This window comes from Ambystoma mexicanum, chromosome 3q (genome assembly GCF_040938575.1).
Source record: "Ambystoma mexicanum isolate Mex_15411 chromosome 3q, UKY_AmexF1_1, whole genome shotgun sequence".
Lineage (NCBI taxonomy): Eukaryota > Metazoa > Chordata > Amphibia > Caudata > Ambystomatidae > Ambystoma > Ambystoma mexicanum.
Window position 1 is genome coordinate 1144330290 of NC_090926.1, and position 19355 is coordinate 1144349644.

General features: G+C 48.5%; 1 protein-coding gene across 1 annotated transcript in view; it reads right to left on the reverse strand.

Annotated features, from left to right (window-relative positions):
- LOC138447688 (transitional endoplasmic reticulum ATPase-like) overlaps positions 1 to 19355 on the reverse strand; it is a 297423-nt gene that overhangs the window by 248800 nt on the left and 29268 nt on the right. Inside the window, exon 4 of the mRNA XM_069603959.1 lies at positions 17866 to 18008. Coding sequence (XP_069460060.1) covers positions 17866 to 18008 — 143 coding nt within the window. The remainder of the gene's footprint in view (positions 1 to 17865; positions 18009 to 19355) is intronic.

The following is a 19355-nucleotide window of genomic DNA, read 5'->3' on the forward strand; positions in this document are numbered from 1 at the left end:
GCCACTAACACCACCTCCACCACCAACACCTCTAAACCTACCACTGCTGTGGACACACCAGCAAGTCCTGGGGATGGCACGATGCTCATGGCAGTGCTCAGTGACCCTCCACCGGCCAGGCAGGTAACACGACAGTTGCTAAAGCTGCCACCGCTATGTCACAGCCAGCACCTGTATTGAGACACAGTACTGCCGTCCCACCTGTGTCCAGAAGAAGCCGAGGCTCCAGCACACCCTCCTCGCCATCACGGACAGCGCTGCCATAGGACCATCATGGCTGGGCCCATGTGGACACCGCAGATGAGGATGAGGGGGATGAGGTGGAGCAATGGGATGGAAGGTGCATCACGATGCTTCAGCCCTGGCCCTTCACACAGCCCACCACCTTTGCCGTTGCCCAATGTGTCGGCCATTTTTTTTTTTTTTTCAAAGTATTTTATTGGTTTCGTGATAAAGGTGAGACAATACAAACTCGTGAATTAAACAAGTGAAAGAGAAAAGAGAAAAAGAAAAAAATAGGAGTAAACAAAAGGAAACTTAACTTAAACAACGATAGTCTTCGTGTGGTGTAACATGTAGAGTTCGTGATGGCGGTTCAGCCCAGGGTGTAACTTCTCAGGAAGTGGAGGGGAACAGTTGCAGGGGACATCTGCATTGTGATGGTAGTAGCCTGTTACAACAAACCACGACAGGTGTTCAGGGGGGCTTATGATCCGCATCGAAGAGCATGTCCATCAGGAGAGCCTTCCAGGCGACCAGGGAGCCGCTTGTGGCGTCCCCGTTGGATGTGGTTCCTTCCTGCCAGGCTCTGGTCTCTGCAGCTGTCCATCTCGCCATTTCGTTTAACCAGCGCTCGTGTCTGGGGCCTGCGGGTGTCTTCCAAGCCATCGCTATGGTCCTTTTAACAAGTATGCATGAAATGTCCATTAGTTTCACAAGGTGTTTGAATTTACTTGGTCTGGGGTATGTACCCAGTAGGCATTCTCCTGGTGACCATTCATATCGCTCCATACCGGCGTCTCTACAGGACTGCTTGACTTTTGACCAGAGTGTCATCGCTTTGGTGCAGGTCCAGAACATATGGATCATGTCTGCCCTATCGTTCCCGCACCATGGGCACACCGGTGGGACCTTCGCATTGAACGAGGCAACTCTGTGGGGAGTCATGTAGGTTCGGTAAAGGACGTTCAGCTGTATTTGGCCAAATCTGGAGTTTCTTGACACTTTCTTGGGGAATATTAGTGCTCTTTCCCATTCTTTATCAGTGAGTGGGGCTGCGAGGTCTGCTTCCCATTTTGCCCTCAGCGCCGCTCCCTTAGGGTTAGGTTTGTCGATGAGCTTGTTGTACAACCTGGAGACCGGTCTCCATCTATCGGAGAGGTCATACATTTCCTGTAGTAGAGGGTCCGAGGTGGGTTCCTCCGGCCAGGAGGGCCACTGTTTCTTGGCAGTATGTTTGAGCCTATGGTACCAAAGGAACTGGCCCTTGGGTAGTCCTTCGATATCTTGTATCGATTCAAAGTCCCTGAACACTCCATCTTCAAACATGTCTCCCCATGTGTATATTGCGGCTTCCTCCCACCTCCTTGCTATGGGGAGGTCTGCCTCCTTCTTGCACACATCTACCATTATGGGGTGGTCTGGAGAGTATGGGTGTTGCACCTTCCTGATGTAGCAAGTCCTGGTCCATATCTGTCTGCCAAGCCCCACAACCAAAGGGGTTTCCGGGGAGCGGCAGAGGGGGTTCCATAGGGTTTCCTTGGGAGTTAAGTTGGTGTGAGGTTGCTTCAGTAGCCCCAGTTCAGCTGAAGATTCGTCCGACAGCCACCTCGTGATGTGACTGAGCTGAGCGGCCAGGTAATAGAGCTGGAGATCTGGAAGTTTTATTCCACCTTCTTTATGTGGCAGGGTTAGTGTAGCCAGTGACAGTTTATGCCTGTGAGGTCCCCACAGAAAGTCCTTAATAATGGCCTCCAATTTCTTGAAGAAGGGGGGCCGTACGTAATGGCAAATGTTCACAAAGAAGTATAAGAAGCGGGGAAGGATTATCATTTTGACAATCGCCGCTCTCCCCACCATTGCCAGTGGGAGTTTGGACCAGAATTTTATGGATCGTCGGAGGTTGGTGACGGCGACTTCTGTGTTGTGCTCATGTGTGAGCTGTGGGGTGTGGCTGACATTAATCCCCAAGTATCTGAACTTCTCGGGTTGCCATTTTATCCCTATGATCGGAAGGTCCTCCGCTAAGGCGTCTCTCAATCCGGCCAGGGGGAATGCTGAGGATTTGTGTCTGCTAAATTGGATTCCGGAGTATCTCGCGTAGTTGTCGAGTACTTCCAGTGTTATCGGTGCATTGATCTCAGGGTCTTTTAAGTACAGAAGAACGTCATCTGCGTACAATGATATTATGTTATAAACGTTGCCCACCTTGATGCCAGCGTCAAAGAGCTGTTGACGAAAGTATAAGGCAATCGGTTCCAGTCCCAGTATGTACAGCATGGGCGAAAGTGGACATCCTTGTCTCGTGCCCCTCTGTATTTCCCAAGGTTCTGAGACTATTCCGCCTGTCTTGACCCTGGCCACTGGGGAGTTGTAGAGAACCTGGACCCATCTGATGAAACCATCTCCGAAGCCAAAAGCCCGCAAGGCCTCCACCAGCCACTCCCAGTAGATGGAGTCAAAGGCCTTAATGGCGTCAAGCGACAAAATCGCTAGATCTTCCTCCGAATCGTGAGTTTCGGCCATGATGTGTTGAAGCCTCCTCAAGTTGGCTGTGGTGTTGCGTCCTGGGACAAATCCGTTCTGATCCTCATGAATTATGGACCCTATCACTCTAGCAAGTCTGCTGGCCAGTACTGAGGTGAGGATCTTGCTATCGTAGTTGAGCATGGCCAGGGGTCGGTATGAGTCGCAGTCAGTGGGCGGTTTGTGGGGCTTAAGCATGGGGATGATTATAGTCTCTCTCATGGTGTTGGGGAGGATCCCGTTTGTATAAGCTTCCTGGTAGACTTCGTGTAGGATGGGGGTGAGAATGGGCTCGTATGCTTTGTAAAATTCCGGCGTGAGCCCGTCACTACCAGGGGTCTTGGAGGTAGCGAGCGACCTGATGGCCCATCTTACATCGTCGAGAGTGATTTCCATGTCTAGTTCAGTTCTCTGTTCGCTGGATATTTGGGGTAGGTCGATCTCTTCCAGGGTATCTATTATTTCTGTGGTGGGGATCCGGGCTTCATGAGCATATAGTTTTGAGTAAAACTCGGCAAATGCTTTGTTGATCCCCATCTGTGTCCTGTGGGATGCACCCTCGTCGTCTATTATTTCCGTTGGTAAGTGTTTAGGGTGCTCTCTTCTACACAACCAGGCCAACAGCCTGCTTGGTTTGTCTGATTCCCTGTGGGATCGAGCGGTGTATGTGGCGAAGTCAAATTTTTCTAGCCTGTCCCAGGAGAGCTGGCATTTTTCTCGGGCTGCTTTCAGTTCCGTTTCGACCCCTGGGGAGGTGTCAAGAGTGGACTCTAAACGAGTGATCTCTGATTCTTGGGCCTCAAGTGACGTCTTTAGTTGCCTGCGGGTGCCACCAGCTCTAGATATGATTTCTCCTCTGGTAACCACCTTCATGGCTTCCCACAGTGTGCTCCAAGTGGAGACGGATCCTTTATTGATTTCGACGTACTCCTCTAGTCTCTCGGCAAGGTCCTCTCTGAACTGTGGATCCTCTAATGTCGCGGAAGGCATTCTCCACATGGGGATCGGGGGTCTGGGTCCCCTCTGCCGCCATTGCATGATTAACGGAGAGTGATCGGAGATGGATCTCCCCAGGTACTCTGTGGCTATCGCCAGCGGGGCCTCTTCTCGATCAACGAACAAGTAATCTATTCTTGTGTGGACGTTGTGTGGGGCTGAGTAATGTGAGTAAATCCTGTCGGCTGGGTGTTGTATCCTCCAGATGTCCACTAGATTGAGTTGGTCCAGTGTTTCCGCCATAGCACGGGTTGCGGGGTTGCTTGATTGGGGGGGAGGAAGTGATCTGTCCATAATTGTGTCCATGACACAGTTGAAATCTCCTCCCCATAGGAAGGTTTGGCCTCGGTGGTGTGCCAGCTTGGGACTCAGCGTATTGAGATAAGACGGGATTCCGTGTTGCGGGAAATATGTGTTAGCTAAGCAAATCGGGGTCTGTTCCATAGTTCCCCACATTATTACGTGTCTGCCGTCCTTGTCAGATTCACATCCGTGTAACTGGAAAGGCACATTCGGGTTTATCCATATCAGCACACCCCTTGCGTATTTGGAATATGGGGATCCTCTCACAGTTCCCTCCCATCGGTCTGCCAGTTTGGACAGAGCGTCTTCGGTGAGGTGCGTCTCCTGTAACATCGCTATCGAGACTTTCTTCCTCCTAAGGTAAGACTGTATGCGGTTCCTCCTGAGGTACGAGCCCATTCCCCTTACGTTCCATGTCATGACATTGAGTTGTGATGCCATTGGTGCAGCGTTCTGGGTTTGGCGTGGGGGACAACTACGGTGGCCCGATGCGGCATCAAAGCGTGGTTGGTAAGTTGTAGGCGATGGACCTCTGGTTCGTCGATTCTTGGGGCGTATCCTGTGGCCATCTCGATATTTTCAAGCATCAATGGGACGAAGACTATAGGACTAACTAAGCTAATAACGTAACTCAAACTGGTGCGCCCAGCGACTACAACTCTGTCGCGGTGCTCAGGCGCTCCCGCGCCGTCTAAACCCATCCGGGAGTCGGGCGCGAGTTGGGTCGGGCAGAAACTCGCCCGGTTGGATCTTTCGCTGGGGGCGGGGCTGCTGCAAGGCGGCGAGGCCAAACGAGGGTCGTTTCCATACGATATACTGTTAATTGGATTACCTGCTTGGGTCCGGCTGTTTACGCTTCATGTGTGGGTGGTGTGGAGGGTCCCTGGGGTCTAGCTCAGCTCCCCCGAGGTTCAGTCTTCCCCTCCTGGGTTATCTCCACCGTCAGCAAGGTTATTGTCCTCTAGCCACATGTTGGCTGCTTCCGGATTGTCGAGGAAGATTGCTCGCCCTTTGTGGATAACTTTCAGGCGGGACGGGTACAGCAACCTGTATTTAAGGTTCAGTTGGCGAAGCCTTGCTTTGATCGGAACAAACGAGTTCCTCTCCCTCTGTACTTTCTGGGTATAGTCCGGGTATACGGAAATCTTAGAGTCGCCCTGTGCAATAGGGCCAGTTTCCCTGGAGTATCTTAATATAATTTCTCTGTCTTGGAAATTTAGTATCTTGGCTATGATTGGCCGTGGATGTGAGCCAGGGGGAGGTCGTTTCTGTAGGGACCTGTGGGCCCTTTCCACCGCAAATCCCTGAGTCAGTTTGCCGGCCCCAATCTCCTGTAGCAGCAGGGTTTCAACATAGGACGTGGTATTTAGGCCTTCATTCCCCTCCGGGATACCTAGGATTCTGATGTTCCCTCGTCTAGCCCGACCCTCGGCTTCCTCTGCCCTTTCTTCTAGGAATGCGACCTTCCCTTTCAGGTTCGAAACTTCAGATTGTAGGGTCGCCGTGTCCGCGGACCCCTCCTCTGTGGATTTCTCCATGGCCGTCACCCTTTCCGTTAAGTTGCGGGCATCTTGGCGAATGAGTTGTATGTCTATTTTGAACTCGTCTATCTTGGAGTCGATGTGAGTCTTTAATGAGGCAATGGCGTCCATTATCTGGGAGTGATTATCTTTGGGCTCCGTCTCCTGCGAGCGAATGTTTTCAGTGGAGCTGGCCTTGGCTTGGGTGGGAGTCTTTGCCCTGGCTGAGACAAAGGAGTCCATGGTGGCGGCTCTGGTTTTATTTTTGGCGGCCATGTTGGAGGCGTACTAGTGGTTACCCTGGAATCCTGAGTCTGGAGGGGTGAGGTTCAGGGCCACTCGCTTATGTGGCCCGGAGTGGTGTTCTAGGGTGGGCTGTGCCCTGGGGAGTTATTATTTTCAGTGGTTGGGAGCTGTCCAGGGCACATGGGGTGGAGTGTTCCACTGTGCGTTCTGATGCTTCATCCGCTATCTTAGCGCCTGTGTCGCTGCCCCTGGACTCAGGGGTGATGGTGTTGGGCCGGAGTTGTCCCCCCTTGGTGAATGAGTCCTGTTGGGTGGCCCGGCCGCGAGGACAATGCAGGTTGTGGTTGGGGAGGGTAGCTGGGGCCGTGCTCACAATTGTTCCGTGGCTTGGCGCACCGTCGCGGCTTTCCGGGTCTTTCCTGGTTTCCGGGCCTTTGGGCAAGGTGACGGGCCACTGCGACCCAGTGACCCAGCAGCTCCTCCGGCCCCGCCTCCCGGCGGCGGCCTCCCTGCAGATGGATGTGGGCCCAGGAGGGTGAGGCCGGTGGCGTCGCCGCGTACTCCCGTCCCCGGAGTATGTGCCGTGCCTATTTTTGGGTAGGTCGGGGAGAAAGAGTTAGAGGCGGATGAGTTCGGGCGTTGCGCGGAGACCCTCACCGCCGTCTCCGAGATGTGATTTGTGCCGCGGTGAAGCTCTGGAGATAGAGCGACACCGGCACGTAGTGTCGACCGGAGCCTTCCGGCGTGGTGGGAGAGGAGAAGGGCGAGGATCTGGTGCCAGCCACGGTCGGATATTAGAAGGAGGCCCGCTCCGCTGTGGTGCTCCTCTTCGACGTTCACCGCCTGGATGTGCTGGCGGGGGGTGCTCCGCGGAGGCCCCGCTAAGCTCTGTGAGACGCCATCTTGGATCCAGGCGCGGCGGGGGGAGGGAGCGCGTTCTAAGACCAGCGCTGGCGTCTAGGGGGCCGGAGAGTCCGACCCCTCGAGCAGGTTTTGTGCGGGATCGCCTCACACACCGCTGCGTGCTTCTCAGCGGGCTGCTATCTTGCTGGAGCCGGAGAAAAAAGATTCGGAAACGGCGTCTCGGCCGGAGCCCGGCGAATCAGCCTCTGCTCGCCATCGGCTCCAGGCCACGCCCCCTCCCAATGTGTCGGCCATGAGTGCACACCTGCATGGTATTGAGAAGTGGCAGGATTCCTTGGAGGATCTGGCAGGCCAGCAGCTGCAGGAGATGCAGGCCATGTGTGAGTGCATGCAGGGTTGCAGCCGCAGGTTGTCTCGGTCACTAGGACATGCCACAACTGACATGACTGCAATGGGACAGAGGGTGCAGGAGACATGGAGGCTACCTCCGACTCCACCCAGATCGTGCATCAAAGGAATGTTCCGCTGAATGCAGATGTTGTGCAACAATGCACATGTGAGCACAATCCATCCCATCTTGTCGGGCCTATAATTGAGAAGACCCCCAGACAGGTGGAAAGAAATCACAAGCAGGCCTTCCACAGGCCAAAGGTGCGCTAAACACACACATTAGTCGGGACATGTGGGGATTCCTTAGAGGAGTCATTATCCAAGGAAGCTGCGGGTATCCAGAGACAACTGCAAGGGGAAGGGACATAGGTGTAAACCATGATGATCTGTGAATGTGTGGCCAGTAACAGCAGCATCTCAATACACCGTCTGTGTATGCATGCCCCATGTGTCATTGCATAATACTACTTCACATACCAGTCCTTGCATGTGGAGTCAAACTACTCAAGGGGCTGTTCAGTCTGTCATGGTATTTCATGCACACAGCTTAAGTCCAAAACGTGTTGCTTTCATGGTCTATGATTTACAGGGCAGTATGCTTTGGTGGGTGGTTTGGGCCTGTGCATTGCTCCCATGCATGGTTCCTGATGGGAGTCTGGGTTCCGTGTGCAGGTCATCTGTGTGGATTCAATTTTATTTATTTATTGTGCATTTGTAAGGCGCTTATACATCAAGAAATTGTGTTTCAAAGCGCCCACAGGGCAGCACGGAGGGAACATTGGAACGAAAGGCAAATATACTAACAATGGAAAAATAAAGTGGCAAACCTACTGGGCCTTGAGAGCATTCAGAACATGCAAGCACAGATGGATTCATATGCATATTGACCTCAGTACATGCCATGTTCAATGCCAATGTCATGCCACGCAGTTGCATTTTAGCAGTATGCCATTCCTTGTACGGCAGTGTTCTTCAGACCTTTACATAAGGGACACCCCAGGATCTCGAATGGTGTTTATGGTCCCTACACTAGTCGTTCCCCACCCACCTTAGCTATTTCTGGGAGTGGACAGGATATTCACTATTTCAGAGTGTATTTCGAGCAACAAATCTACTTGTATATTGTTGTACTATGTGGTTTTACTTGGACCTTGGTCAGTGGTTGTGTTGCCAACTGTCATCTATGCCCCTTTTCCCTGGCTCTTGGGGCATCCCCTGGACATTCTTTGGACACCCCTAGGTGGGCGAGCCCCTCCGTTTGCAGCCCATGCATGTTGTGAGATGTGTGATGTTGCATTCTGGTACCTGTAGTTTAGTGTGTATCGCTAGCCTGTTGGGTAAGCATGCCTCTGCCATCTACTGCTGCACTGTGAGTCATGTCCTACTCCTGTGGGTTGTAGCCTGTCATGTGTGGGATGTGAAGGTGGGCCCTGCATGTACAGGGCCTTGTCAAGGCATGGAATCTCTATGTGTGGGGTCCCCCCCACCGTTCCATGTCACTTGTACAGCAAGGTTTGTGTGATGGCACATGTACCCACCCAACATCCAGGTCCATTGGCCTCTGTGCCACTTCATGTAAGCCGGCAGCGTGCGGTTCCGCAGGACCATAGCATCATCCTTGGAAGTGGGTACAGCAGTGGGTGATGGTGAGGTCTGCATCACAGGTGACCTGGACATTGAGCGAATGGTACTGCTTCCAGTCACTGTAGACCTCCTCCGATGCCTGGGGTACCATGAACTCTATATGGGTACAGAAATGAAATGTGCCGTCCCACATGGCACAGGAGGGCATCCAGCACCTGACACAGAACATTAGTGAAAGCAGGCTGTGAGATGCCATGCAGTGGACTCACAGTGTACTGGAACGTGCCCATGGCAAGGAAGTGCAGGACTGACTCCAGCATTACCTCTGCTGGTATGGCTGTCCTGATGGCAATCATGCTACTATGTCGTCCGGGATGTGATTTAGCAGATCTGCAATAATCTCCCTGTTGAGGTGGTACAGGGTGAGGATCTGGCTGTCACTGAGGGTCCATGGTGAGGCCCTTACCCGGGGTATGGGTGCACGCCTTTCTTGGAGACTCCTACTTGCAATCATCCTCATCCTCTCCTCTGCCTCCTGTTCCCTGTGGTGGTTCTCCAGTCCCTGCAGCTCTATGTTGGCCTGGAGCAGCTGCACGTGAATGCTGACAGAGACCAGTGGCGTCATGGTGGTGTAGGGAAGTATGCTTGGGAAAGGTGTGGCCCTTTTGTTCTCTTCCTGTGTGCATTGGGTGCCTAAGTGCATTGGGTGCCCCTGTGGCCTCTTTTCCATCATCATGTATGTATAAACCACCTGTGTACAGCTGTGTACAGTTGTAGATATCTCTGCCTTGCATAAGCCAGTATTGCCAGCCAAAAACGGGGGTGCTACCGTCATTTCCCAACTCGTGATCGGCCGGTGATACTGTTGTGCCAGTAATACTGGCGCTGATTTTTTCACAGGCAGATATTCCGTTGCCGGTATTGGAAATACCAGTGCCGGAAATACTGGCAACGGTATTGCAGCCAACTCGTACTTCGGTGGAATGGTAAAAGTGCTGGTAACTGGAATTACCACCACTCTTACGGTATACCATCAGACTCGTAATGAGCTCCACAACCTGTAATTTTGTAAAGCTCTTTGGTGTAAAGAGCTTGTTATTCTTTTGGCTCAAAATCTATTCTGATTTCATCTTTGGATCGACTAAGATCACAAGCTCCCCAAAACGGTCCTCAGGCAGTCCTGCGTGCAGTGATGTATCAAGGCATGTCCCCCTCATTATATAATAATTTCAAATAAGAGTGGGTGGGGCAAGGGAAAGCTTTACCCATTTCCTTTGTCCCTGTTTGTATAGCAGTGCACCTTTTTCTTACACCATACTGAGAGGGGTCAGTAATGTGAGACTCAGGACTGTATTGAGTGTTCTCAGGATTTGTCATTTTATTATGTACAAAATAATGACAAAAACGCCTTACTAAACCAACTCTACCAGGGGATTCCCTACCTACTCTAAGATTTAAACGAAAACCTTCTAGCATTCACAAAAGTAACCTTCACCATAAACAACATTCAAATAACATAAATACAACATAAATAAAAGGTACCAAAAATCTTGCTCGCGCAAGAATGTCCAAAGTCAATTTTCTCTAAGTAACAAAAAGTCTCAACAAAAGTCTTGAAGAGTTCCAAAGAAACAAAGTTCACACAAATAAAATCCACTTGTCAAAATTCTCTTCGTTTGGTGGAAGACCTCCTTCTTTACAGTTCCACAATGAATTAACAACACCAATGCAGTTTCTTGGATGACTTCCGTCCAAGAAATAACAGATGAACTTGACAAAAGTGTCTTTTTTACAATTGTCAGGATGTTCTTGCTTGAGATTTACTCTTCTCCGAACCAACTTCCTTCTGCAATATAACCATCTTTATGTACACCGGGTCTTCAGTAGTGACCCCGCAGTGGTTGTGCCACCCTCCAAACTTGGAATGTATACTACTGGGTATTAACACTTTCATCAACTTCAAAATCCCCAGTGTACTGTTCTTGTATGCATGGAATTTGGCTTTTATAGAGATGTGTTTGGGCATTGCTTGTTCTATCTGCTAGGACTACTACTTCTTCCTTCTTCTGCTTCAACCTGTGATGTGTTGCAAGATAAGTGTTCAGATTGAAAACCAAAATTAGGAACACACAAATGCGTTTTAGTATTAAACTGCCACTCCAAATAAAGACTTGTTCCTACCTTTCGATTAGAACTCAACCTCCAAGGCACAGGGAAACATTGTCCAATGCACACAGTCCCTTTAACAATACTTGCAACTCTTCAGGAAAGTCTGTTTCGCATTGCTTCTGCTATCAGCAGCATTCTCCATGCAAATCAGAGACGCGCGGCCGCTCGGTAACAAGTATTACTGCTCTTCGGGAAAGAAAGGCTTTTCATCACACATATACTTTCCCATTAAAAAAAGACTTCCCACTTCAGCGGTTGATTCTCACTTGCTCATAACTCAACGCGAGTACAATTGAAAGCTGGCTACAGTTACCGGCAAGGAACATCTGCTTCTTATGAGTACAGAGCTTCCTTTTCCAACTCCTAAATATAATGGTTACAGGATGCAGCAGCTTCCTGACTTTGCTGCTTCTCCTGCTACTACTACGGGCACTCCTGGGATCCACACCCTTCCACTGCATGGGTGACTGCAATCCAGCCTCATTAACGGAGAGCTTCCCACTCTCCAGTTTCCCTCGGCTTGACTCTGCACAAGGACCTTATGAACAACTGCAACTTCAGCTCTGCACACACAGCAATGAGGCGCACCTGCAAAGACTGCCTGCTGCCTTCTTTTCTCTCCAGTGAATAAGTCATATGTGAATGTGGTGCAAAACTTCCTTTTATTTAATGCATATTTTAAGCCTGCAAATACAATGATGGGTGCATTTTTGACTGATTGTTCATTTTTATTGTTAGTAGAATACCTAGAAGATGATGCTAGTACCAGCGTGGTAGGTGATATTAACGCTGAATGCCTTGATCCCTCATTGTATAGGTATGCTGAGAAGTATTCTGTCTCAAAGAAGCCTGTGATAGAGGCCAGAGAGTAAGGTAGGATTTTGAGGCTTGGGATTTAGTACCATTAAACAGAAATATGAAAGGAGACACTGCCCCTTGGCAGAATAATTGGGGGAGACCAACTCTGGACAATGTTTCAGATCTTTTAAACAGGGGAGGTCACTTTGTTCTGTGTTCATCTGATTCAGGTGACCGTGATATGCTCCAGTATACTATCCCGTTAGGTAGGATTGTGGTGAGACTGCTGGAGAATCTAAACGTAAATATTAGACCCAGAACCCATAAAGTATTATGGCATCCCAAGATGTCTTTGATTTTTTATAGTTTGATCAGTTCTCACTTAGAGTTTAATAACGCTTAATTGTGTAGTCCTGTCAGTTTTGAACCAACCATCCAGAATAAAGCGCTCAAGGAGGGTGGGGACAAGGAGAAAAACAAACAGTCGCTCAGAGCCCTTGAAATTCTGAGACGATACTAGTCTGCACAGGCAGAGTAAGTGCATAAAATACATTTAACAGTTGAGGCACAGGAAATAGGGCTGACAGTGATTCTGCAATGTAACAAAGGCAATTAAGGGGAGAAGACAAGGGAGATAGACAGACGATCATCAGGGACGTTGCGTTTGGGTCGTGCAAGTGCATAGAAGGTCACAGGGAGGGGGAGGTCCAAGTCCAACCAGTCAGCGGAGACAGGGATAAGGTCAGAGACAGCCACTCTCTTGGGTTATTCCTGGGACCGGTGAGACTCTGAGGTACACGAGGAGGCCAGTCAGCAAGCTGAAAGTAAGAGGAGGGAGGGAGGGATTGGGAGACCAGAGCCCTAGGTTAGCAGGGTAGAGGGAGAGCGAAGGAAGAGGAGCAGAGGAAGGTCTTGAGGAGTTTCCGGAACTTTAGAGGGTCAGGCTCAAGACGGAAGGCGCGAGGGAGGCTATTCCACAGGGAGGCACCTGTTGTGGCAATATGTAAGTTAAAAACATCTTTTAGAAACTGGTTAAGGGATCACACATTTGCAATACAGATTAGGGACGCAGAAAGGATTCTCTACTGCATAACCGGGAGAGGTGTACATTCTTTCTGACGCCCGATTAAACAAGGTGGTAGTGATTTATATCTTCAGACTTAACCTATATCGGAGATATATGGTCAGCTCATTTTGTGAGTCGTTATATAAAAGACTCACCACAAATAGTAGTATTACAAAATGATTTGAGAAGGGTGGAGGCAGTCCATCTGGACTTATAACAAATCTCTATTTTGATTAGGCAGTGTAACTTATCTAATGCAAATGCACCTTTCCTTAGTATCTTGACAGTTCCACACAACCAGCTGGAATAACTCCATTACCCTGTTCTTTTTTCACAGTTCACAACTCCCTTCCCCTGGTCTTAGTTACCAGGATAATTACTCGCTTATCCTGGGATCTTTTCCCTTGTTAGGACAGTTCCAGATCACCAGGGGAATGACTCCCTTCCCCTGGTATCTCTCCCTTTAGTTTCACAGTTCAGTACAACCAGGTGGAATGACTCCCTTCCCCTGGTCTACGTCTCATGTAGCTTCAAATACACAGTTCTCAAATGTTAGCAGGGTCCCCTTACCCTGGCTTCTCTCTCTGTTCAGTTGTAACCACTTGGTTGACACTCCTCCCAAGTATGACCCTGAGGAAGATGCCTCGCTTTCTGGTTTGGGTCCCAGACCCTTGTTTTTCTTGCTCTTCAGTTCACCTCTCTTGGCTCACACTCTCACCAAGAACTGATACGAGGAAGATGCCTCGCTCCTTGGTGTGAGTCCTCGACCACTGTTTGTCACTCTCTGGTGGTCAGCTGTTTTCGTTAGGACACTGGGCCGAGGAAGTGTTCCTCTGATGCAAGACCAATTAGCCATACGGTTCTTCAGGACTGGTGGGGAGGTTGCTTCCTGCTCGGTCTCCTCAGGACTTCCACAGCTGCTCGTCTGCATTTGCCGCTCTGCCTGTTTTTTTCCGGACATTATTCAAAACCCCTGGGGTCATCGCAGGCTAAGAACCAAGTCCTTCTTCAGTTTCCCTTTTGTTATGCAGGCTCCCCCCTTGCGCAACATCCACACCTGCAGTAGTGGCTGTCCTTTCAGTACTTATTCCTCCTAGGGACCACCTCGTCACAGTACCTGGGTCCGGGAAACCTTCTGGGTTCTCATTGATCTCTTTTGTCCCAGTACCTTTGGTTAGCTTAACCTCACAGATGTTACAGAAGTACATGGGTATACTCTCTGAGTCTGTGTTGGAAGAAGGGTCTACTCTCTCTATATGAGTTTGTGTTGGACGAAGGGTCTAAGGACTGTAGGGGTATATAGGAAATGGGTGGAGGGTGGGTATACCTCGTTCTCCTGAGATATGAAGATATGATATGATAGGTTATTTATAACGTGCTTAATACCCAGAGGTTTCTAAGCGTGGACCCGGGGATCGAACCTGTGTTGCGCTGTGTCGTTCTGCTTTCAAGGCGAGCATGTTGCCGCTGAGCTATCCTCCCGAGACTTTTCTCAATTTTCTCCCTTGTCTCCAGAGGGGAGTTCTCTTCCCATGGGATCCTTTCGCTGAGTACCACCCCCAAGTGGATTATCGGGTAGTGTCCTCACCACACTGGCCTCATGGGAGAGGGCTCCCCCCCGGGGAGAAGTGACGACATCTCAGGATTCACCTGCTGAAATCTATTGGATTTATTGCTTGAGTGCCTTATACCATGGAATGAGGGAACAAGATAAGAAAGGTTTTCTGCAGTCCTTCATTGTTCACTTACTTGTAATTCCAGGTCTTCATTATATATCCATAACCCTCCGGAAAGTACAAAAATGATGCATTTACAAAAAATAAAGCTTCTATACTTGGGTTTAGAACCAAGGAAAACAAACTAGATAGGCTGCCATGTAAGAATAAAAGACTGCAAGAGGACAAGGCAAGAAAAGTGGGAGGGATTCAACATCTCTCTGAACAGATATCTCAAGAATGCCTGGCCCCCATGAGAATCAGATATAGGGTCCGGGTCCAAAAGTAATTAGCCACAAAGATGTAAACTAACTTCTACATAGATATCTGAAATACAGATGTCTCTCTGAAGTGAGGCATTCACTACTTTCCCTCAGGGCATTGGTGTGCCTCAGGGAGCCTCAGGGAGAGGTCTGTTTGCCTTCTTGTAACATAAGGACATTTGTGGCACTATAAGCTTAGCTATGGGCTGTGAAGAGGCTGGAAAACATGACTGTAGCAACCCATTGTAACTAAATAATTGTTTAGATTTCCTTGTGTTTTTGTTTCCTTCCAGGTAGCACAGCAAAGGCCTATTAACATGATTTAATACACAGCGCTTGGATCTCGCTAACCACTCTATCTGGCATGATGGTCATCATAAAAGGCGACCTTTCAGAAAAGGTGCTGTAATTCTGCTTTGTGCATGAGATCAAAGCGGGGGCCGGTATATTGACTGAGACAATGTTAAGGTCCCAAGGGTGCAATGGGCATCTCGAAAAACCTGAAATAAGAGAACGACATATAGAACTGGTTTACTCTGAAGAGTTACCAGGTGGCCGCTCAGTATGCCATCGTAACTGCAAATTGGAAGACCAGGTTTTCGCAGAGACAGAGCAGTGACAAGGAATGAAAGGCAATGGGTCTGGCCTGTGGTCATATGACTGTGATGACTGTGATTGTAAGGGCTCAATATGCAATCCTGCGCATCACTACAAGGTACAAGCAAGAACATATGCGAGGAAAAAATCAAATCTGAGGAACCAATCCCTATGCCCAGCCACTGCAGGAACACATCTGAGCATGGTTAACCAGAGGAAAACCCTATGGATGGGAATGCGCATGTATAAACATGGCTCACAGATGTTCTCCGCCCACTCGCATAGTTGAGCCCATTTATGAAGGTTGAGTACTATTTGTATGGTACTCGAGTTGCTGGCGAGTATAGGGATGTTTAAAATCTTTATTTAAAATGGCACAAACTTTGTTTGCACCAAATGGCAAATACACGTTTCACTGTGCATTGGTGGCAGCATTCTGCCAACAATGAAGTGTGCTTATGGTGGCATGCACCATTTCACAGAAAGCACTAATTTTTCGTTTGCCACCAGTAAATATGGGGCAAGTGCATTTCTCGTAGGTCGAGTATGAAAACTAAAGAACTCGATCTGCAGGTGTACCAGTATTTTTAAGAATTTGTGAGGCCTGATAAAGATCCCCAGAGGCTTACCCCTGGTATGGATAAAGTTGAAGGGGAAGAAATATGCTTATTCAGAGCAATTTGGAGGCAGTCAGCCAAGAGGAGGGAAAGGCGATCAAGAGAAGAGGAGGCATGGTGATAGTTGAGCAGTAGGATAAATTGGTAAAAAAAAGGAAAAGAGAGCGTGCAAAGATCCTAAGCGTGTGCCACAGATAAAGGAGAAGGAAGGGAGTGAAGACTAGTAGAAAGAGCAGAAGGAGTTAGACAACAGGGACACAGTGGGGAAAACAGGCTGGTGGACAGGCACAGAAATAACAGAGGAGCAAGGGGGAAGAGAAGAGTGACAAAAAGAACTGAAAAGTTTGGTGAGAAAGAGCAAATCGAGCTTAAATGGGAGAAGGAAAAAATAACACTAATAAGAGCGCAGGAAGGTATAGAAATGTTACTGGCACAGAAAGAGTAGGAGGGGGACAAATAAAATAAAGATCTTGAAGGGCAAGGAGGAAGAGAGGGAAAGGAGGTGAAGTGGGCATGTTTGTTTTGAGATGAAGAAGAAGAGGATATGCCTTTAGTAGGGAGTGGAAAGAGCCAGGAGAAGGAGGGTGTTCCAAAGCCAAGATATACCCAACGGGTAGAGGACCTCCCACGCCAGTGCTTTCAGAGACTATGACAGAATCTTCCAATGGCACTCTGGGTCCTGTGCTTTACCATCCTTGCTGGAAGCTTGGAGGTCTGGTATACAACTCAAGGGTTCCTCGAGTCCCAACTGATGGAAGTGGTCATCAAGGAGAATAGAGTCCTGATGAAAGTAATGACGGAGAACCCACTCAGAAGAAAGAAGAAAGAATTGCTGCTCCAAGTATACCCCAAAGGAAGACTGTGAGGGTATTTTACTTTATCAACAGATGGCAGAGCCAAAGGAAATAGTAAGATGGACTGACAGACTATGGTACTTATGTAAGGTGGAATTGATGATTTCTTTGCTTATAACACAAACTTATTTTCAGTGTAACCCAAACCACATTTACCTTGTAAAAGAAACCCCTTTTAAATATACTTTCAGGATATTCAGTCATCTGTTGATATCCTGCCATTAATAAATTAATCTTTTTAATTATTCGCCTAATACCAGAGACCAGTCTCTTAGCGTGAGACCGGGATTCAAACCTGTGTTGCTCTGCATGCTTTTCCCCCTAACTATCCTTCCAGCCCATGACAGTCTGTGGAGAAACATAGGAAAAATATTCCTTGCCTCCACCATACAATGACTTAAATAGATAGCGGATAATTATAACTACTGAATAAAGTCATAAAAAACACAACCTCCCGGCCACCTATGAGCCAATTGCAGGTATTCTTAGAAAAGAGGAGAACTAGCAGATGGCTTGCAAGCACACATGGGTTTAGAATGGCTTTCAAGCGACTAATGGTGCTCCCTTGTGGCAGGACCTGTGAATAGCGGTGAACATTCCATGCAAAATTCATATACTCTGCCAATTTCGCCAGCAGAGCAGAATTGGCTGTTTCTGACATCTTCCCACCTGGCATTTCATGTTTTCTCAGAATTTGTTTTTAGGGGTCGCGAAATTCCTACCTGTGAATACCAAGGGGGCAGAACACAAACTTAGAGGTAACATTATGGCTCCCAAACATGTACCAGTTTAGTCGAGAACATAGATCGTCTAATAGTTTCCTGGACCTGAAGGACCGGATGGCCAAGCATTCTGGAATAAATACCCAGTGAGGTCTGGAATGAAGGAGTGAATACAGACAAGTAGATGACTACCTCACTAGAGGCTACTTTTGTAAATAATCCTGAAACTAGAGATTATGCAGTGGAACAGAGCCTGTTTAACCTATTGGACAATTGTACCTTGCACACAACAACCGAGGAGGGGCCTCCATTATTGGACAATGAAGATAGAACATTTGATTGGCCCACAAGATTAAGATCTTGTAGGCCTAGAAACACAAACTTGGTGCAGTCAAAATAAGACAAATGTATAATACCTTTATGCACAGGTCGATAAGCCTCCAGGAAGTATGGTTTAAGATACACTTCAAACAGGTTGCCTGTGAGGCCTTCAATTGTATCATCTATAGGCAGAACGTGGATTCGTTTGCCATATTTCACATCTGGGCATGCCTGAATGCTGCAAGAGGATATGAGAGACTCCCATCAACAACATGTAAGAAAAGAGATGCTATACAATTTCACATCAACCCCTTTCCAGGTTGCTCTTCCCCGTTGTCGTGTCTAGATCTGTAGACTTGTGATGTACTCTTAACTCAACCCCTACTTTCCCTCTGCGGGTTCACACTTTATAAATATGGCACATACATATATATGTACCATTAATGTCTTCAATGCTGGTAATTTCCACCAGGAATCCTTCCTACTTCACCAAATGCAACTATATCAATCCAGGTGCCCTCCATTGACAACAGTATTCCTTCCTGTTAGACCCCTTATCACTATACTGATTGGGCCACTGACTGAACGAATTGTGCCCGACCCGGGAGCCAGCAGGCAACATCTGCCCCCTCAAAGGGCCACCTTCTTGAAGACCCTGTCTGGGCCTGTCTGAGCATGGTAGGGTCATTTCCCTACCATTGGCCCAGCACACCCTGAATTCGGGTAAGCACCCCACCACTTCCTTTTCACCTCCCTCCTATGGCCTGGAAGTGGTTTTATTTTGAACCCCCGTCCCAGCTGGGTTCTCCGTTAAAACACCTCAATACCCCCAGCCCCTGAGGTGGCCTCTTCGTCCTCGGTCCTGGTTCTGAGTCCCTGACTTTGGCCATGACCGAGCCCGATTCTCCCACATTCACTGCCGTGTTGCTTCTCTTCTCCGCTTCCCAAAATGCCTTCTTGTGCAGGACTGACTTTCTCCACTTCTATGCAGCCGGCACCTTACTTCGTTCTCGGGACCATGTACGATATCTGATATTGCCTTCATCTGTCCCGCAACGCTCCACTAATCTCTGTACAAATCAAAGTATCTCTGACTACAACGTAAATCTACAACCTATCTTTTCTACAAATCACGTCGCCAGTGACCTTTACCTTAGAGGCTTCTGTGAATGCCCTCTCTGCTTCGTGGAGATTGGCCTGCACTAACCAACTTTTGAATTGCCTCTACACAATATCACCTTCCTGGTTGCTAAATGTTGCCTTTGTTGTGCTGCTCATCTCCTCCTGCCAACCTCAGTCTGTATTTTGCACTAAGGCATGCATTAATCTATCCATGTTCTACTTGTTGCCTGCCCTGTTTTTCATCAGGCGTTTTACCACTTCTTAGAAAACCAAATTGAGAGTTCTGATTCTATTGTACCAAGTCTTCCACAGCCATTCCTGAATCCAAATCCTATGCCTTGTAGTTTCTGCTGTGCTATTAATCTAGGCCACCTGTACCTCTATTTGAATGTGTAATCTGGTCTCTGATACCACTAGATATGCTTAAAAGCTATACCTTTCAGCTTTTTTTAGAAGTGAATTC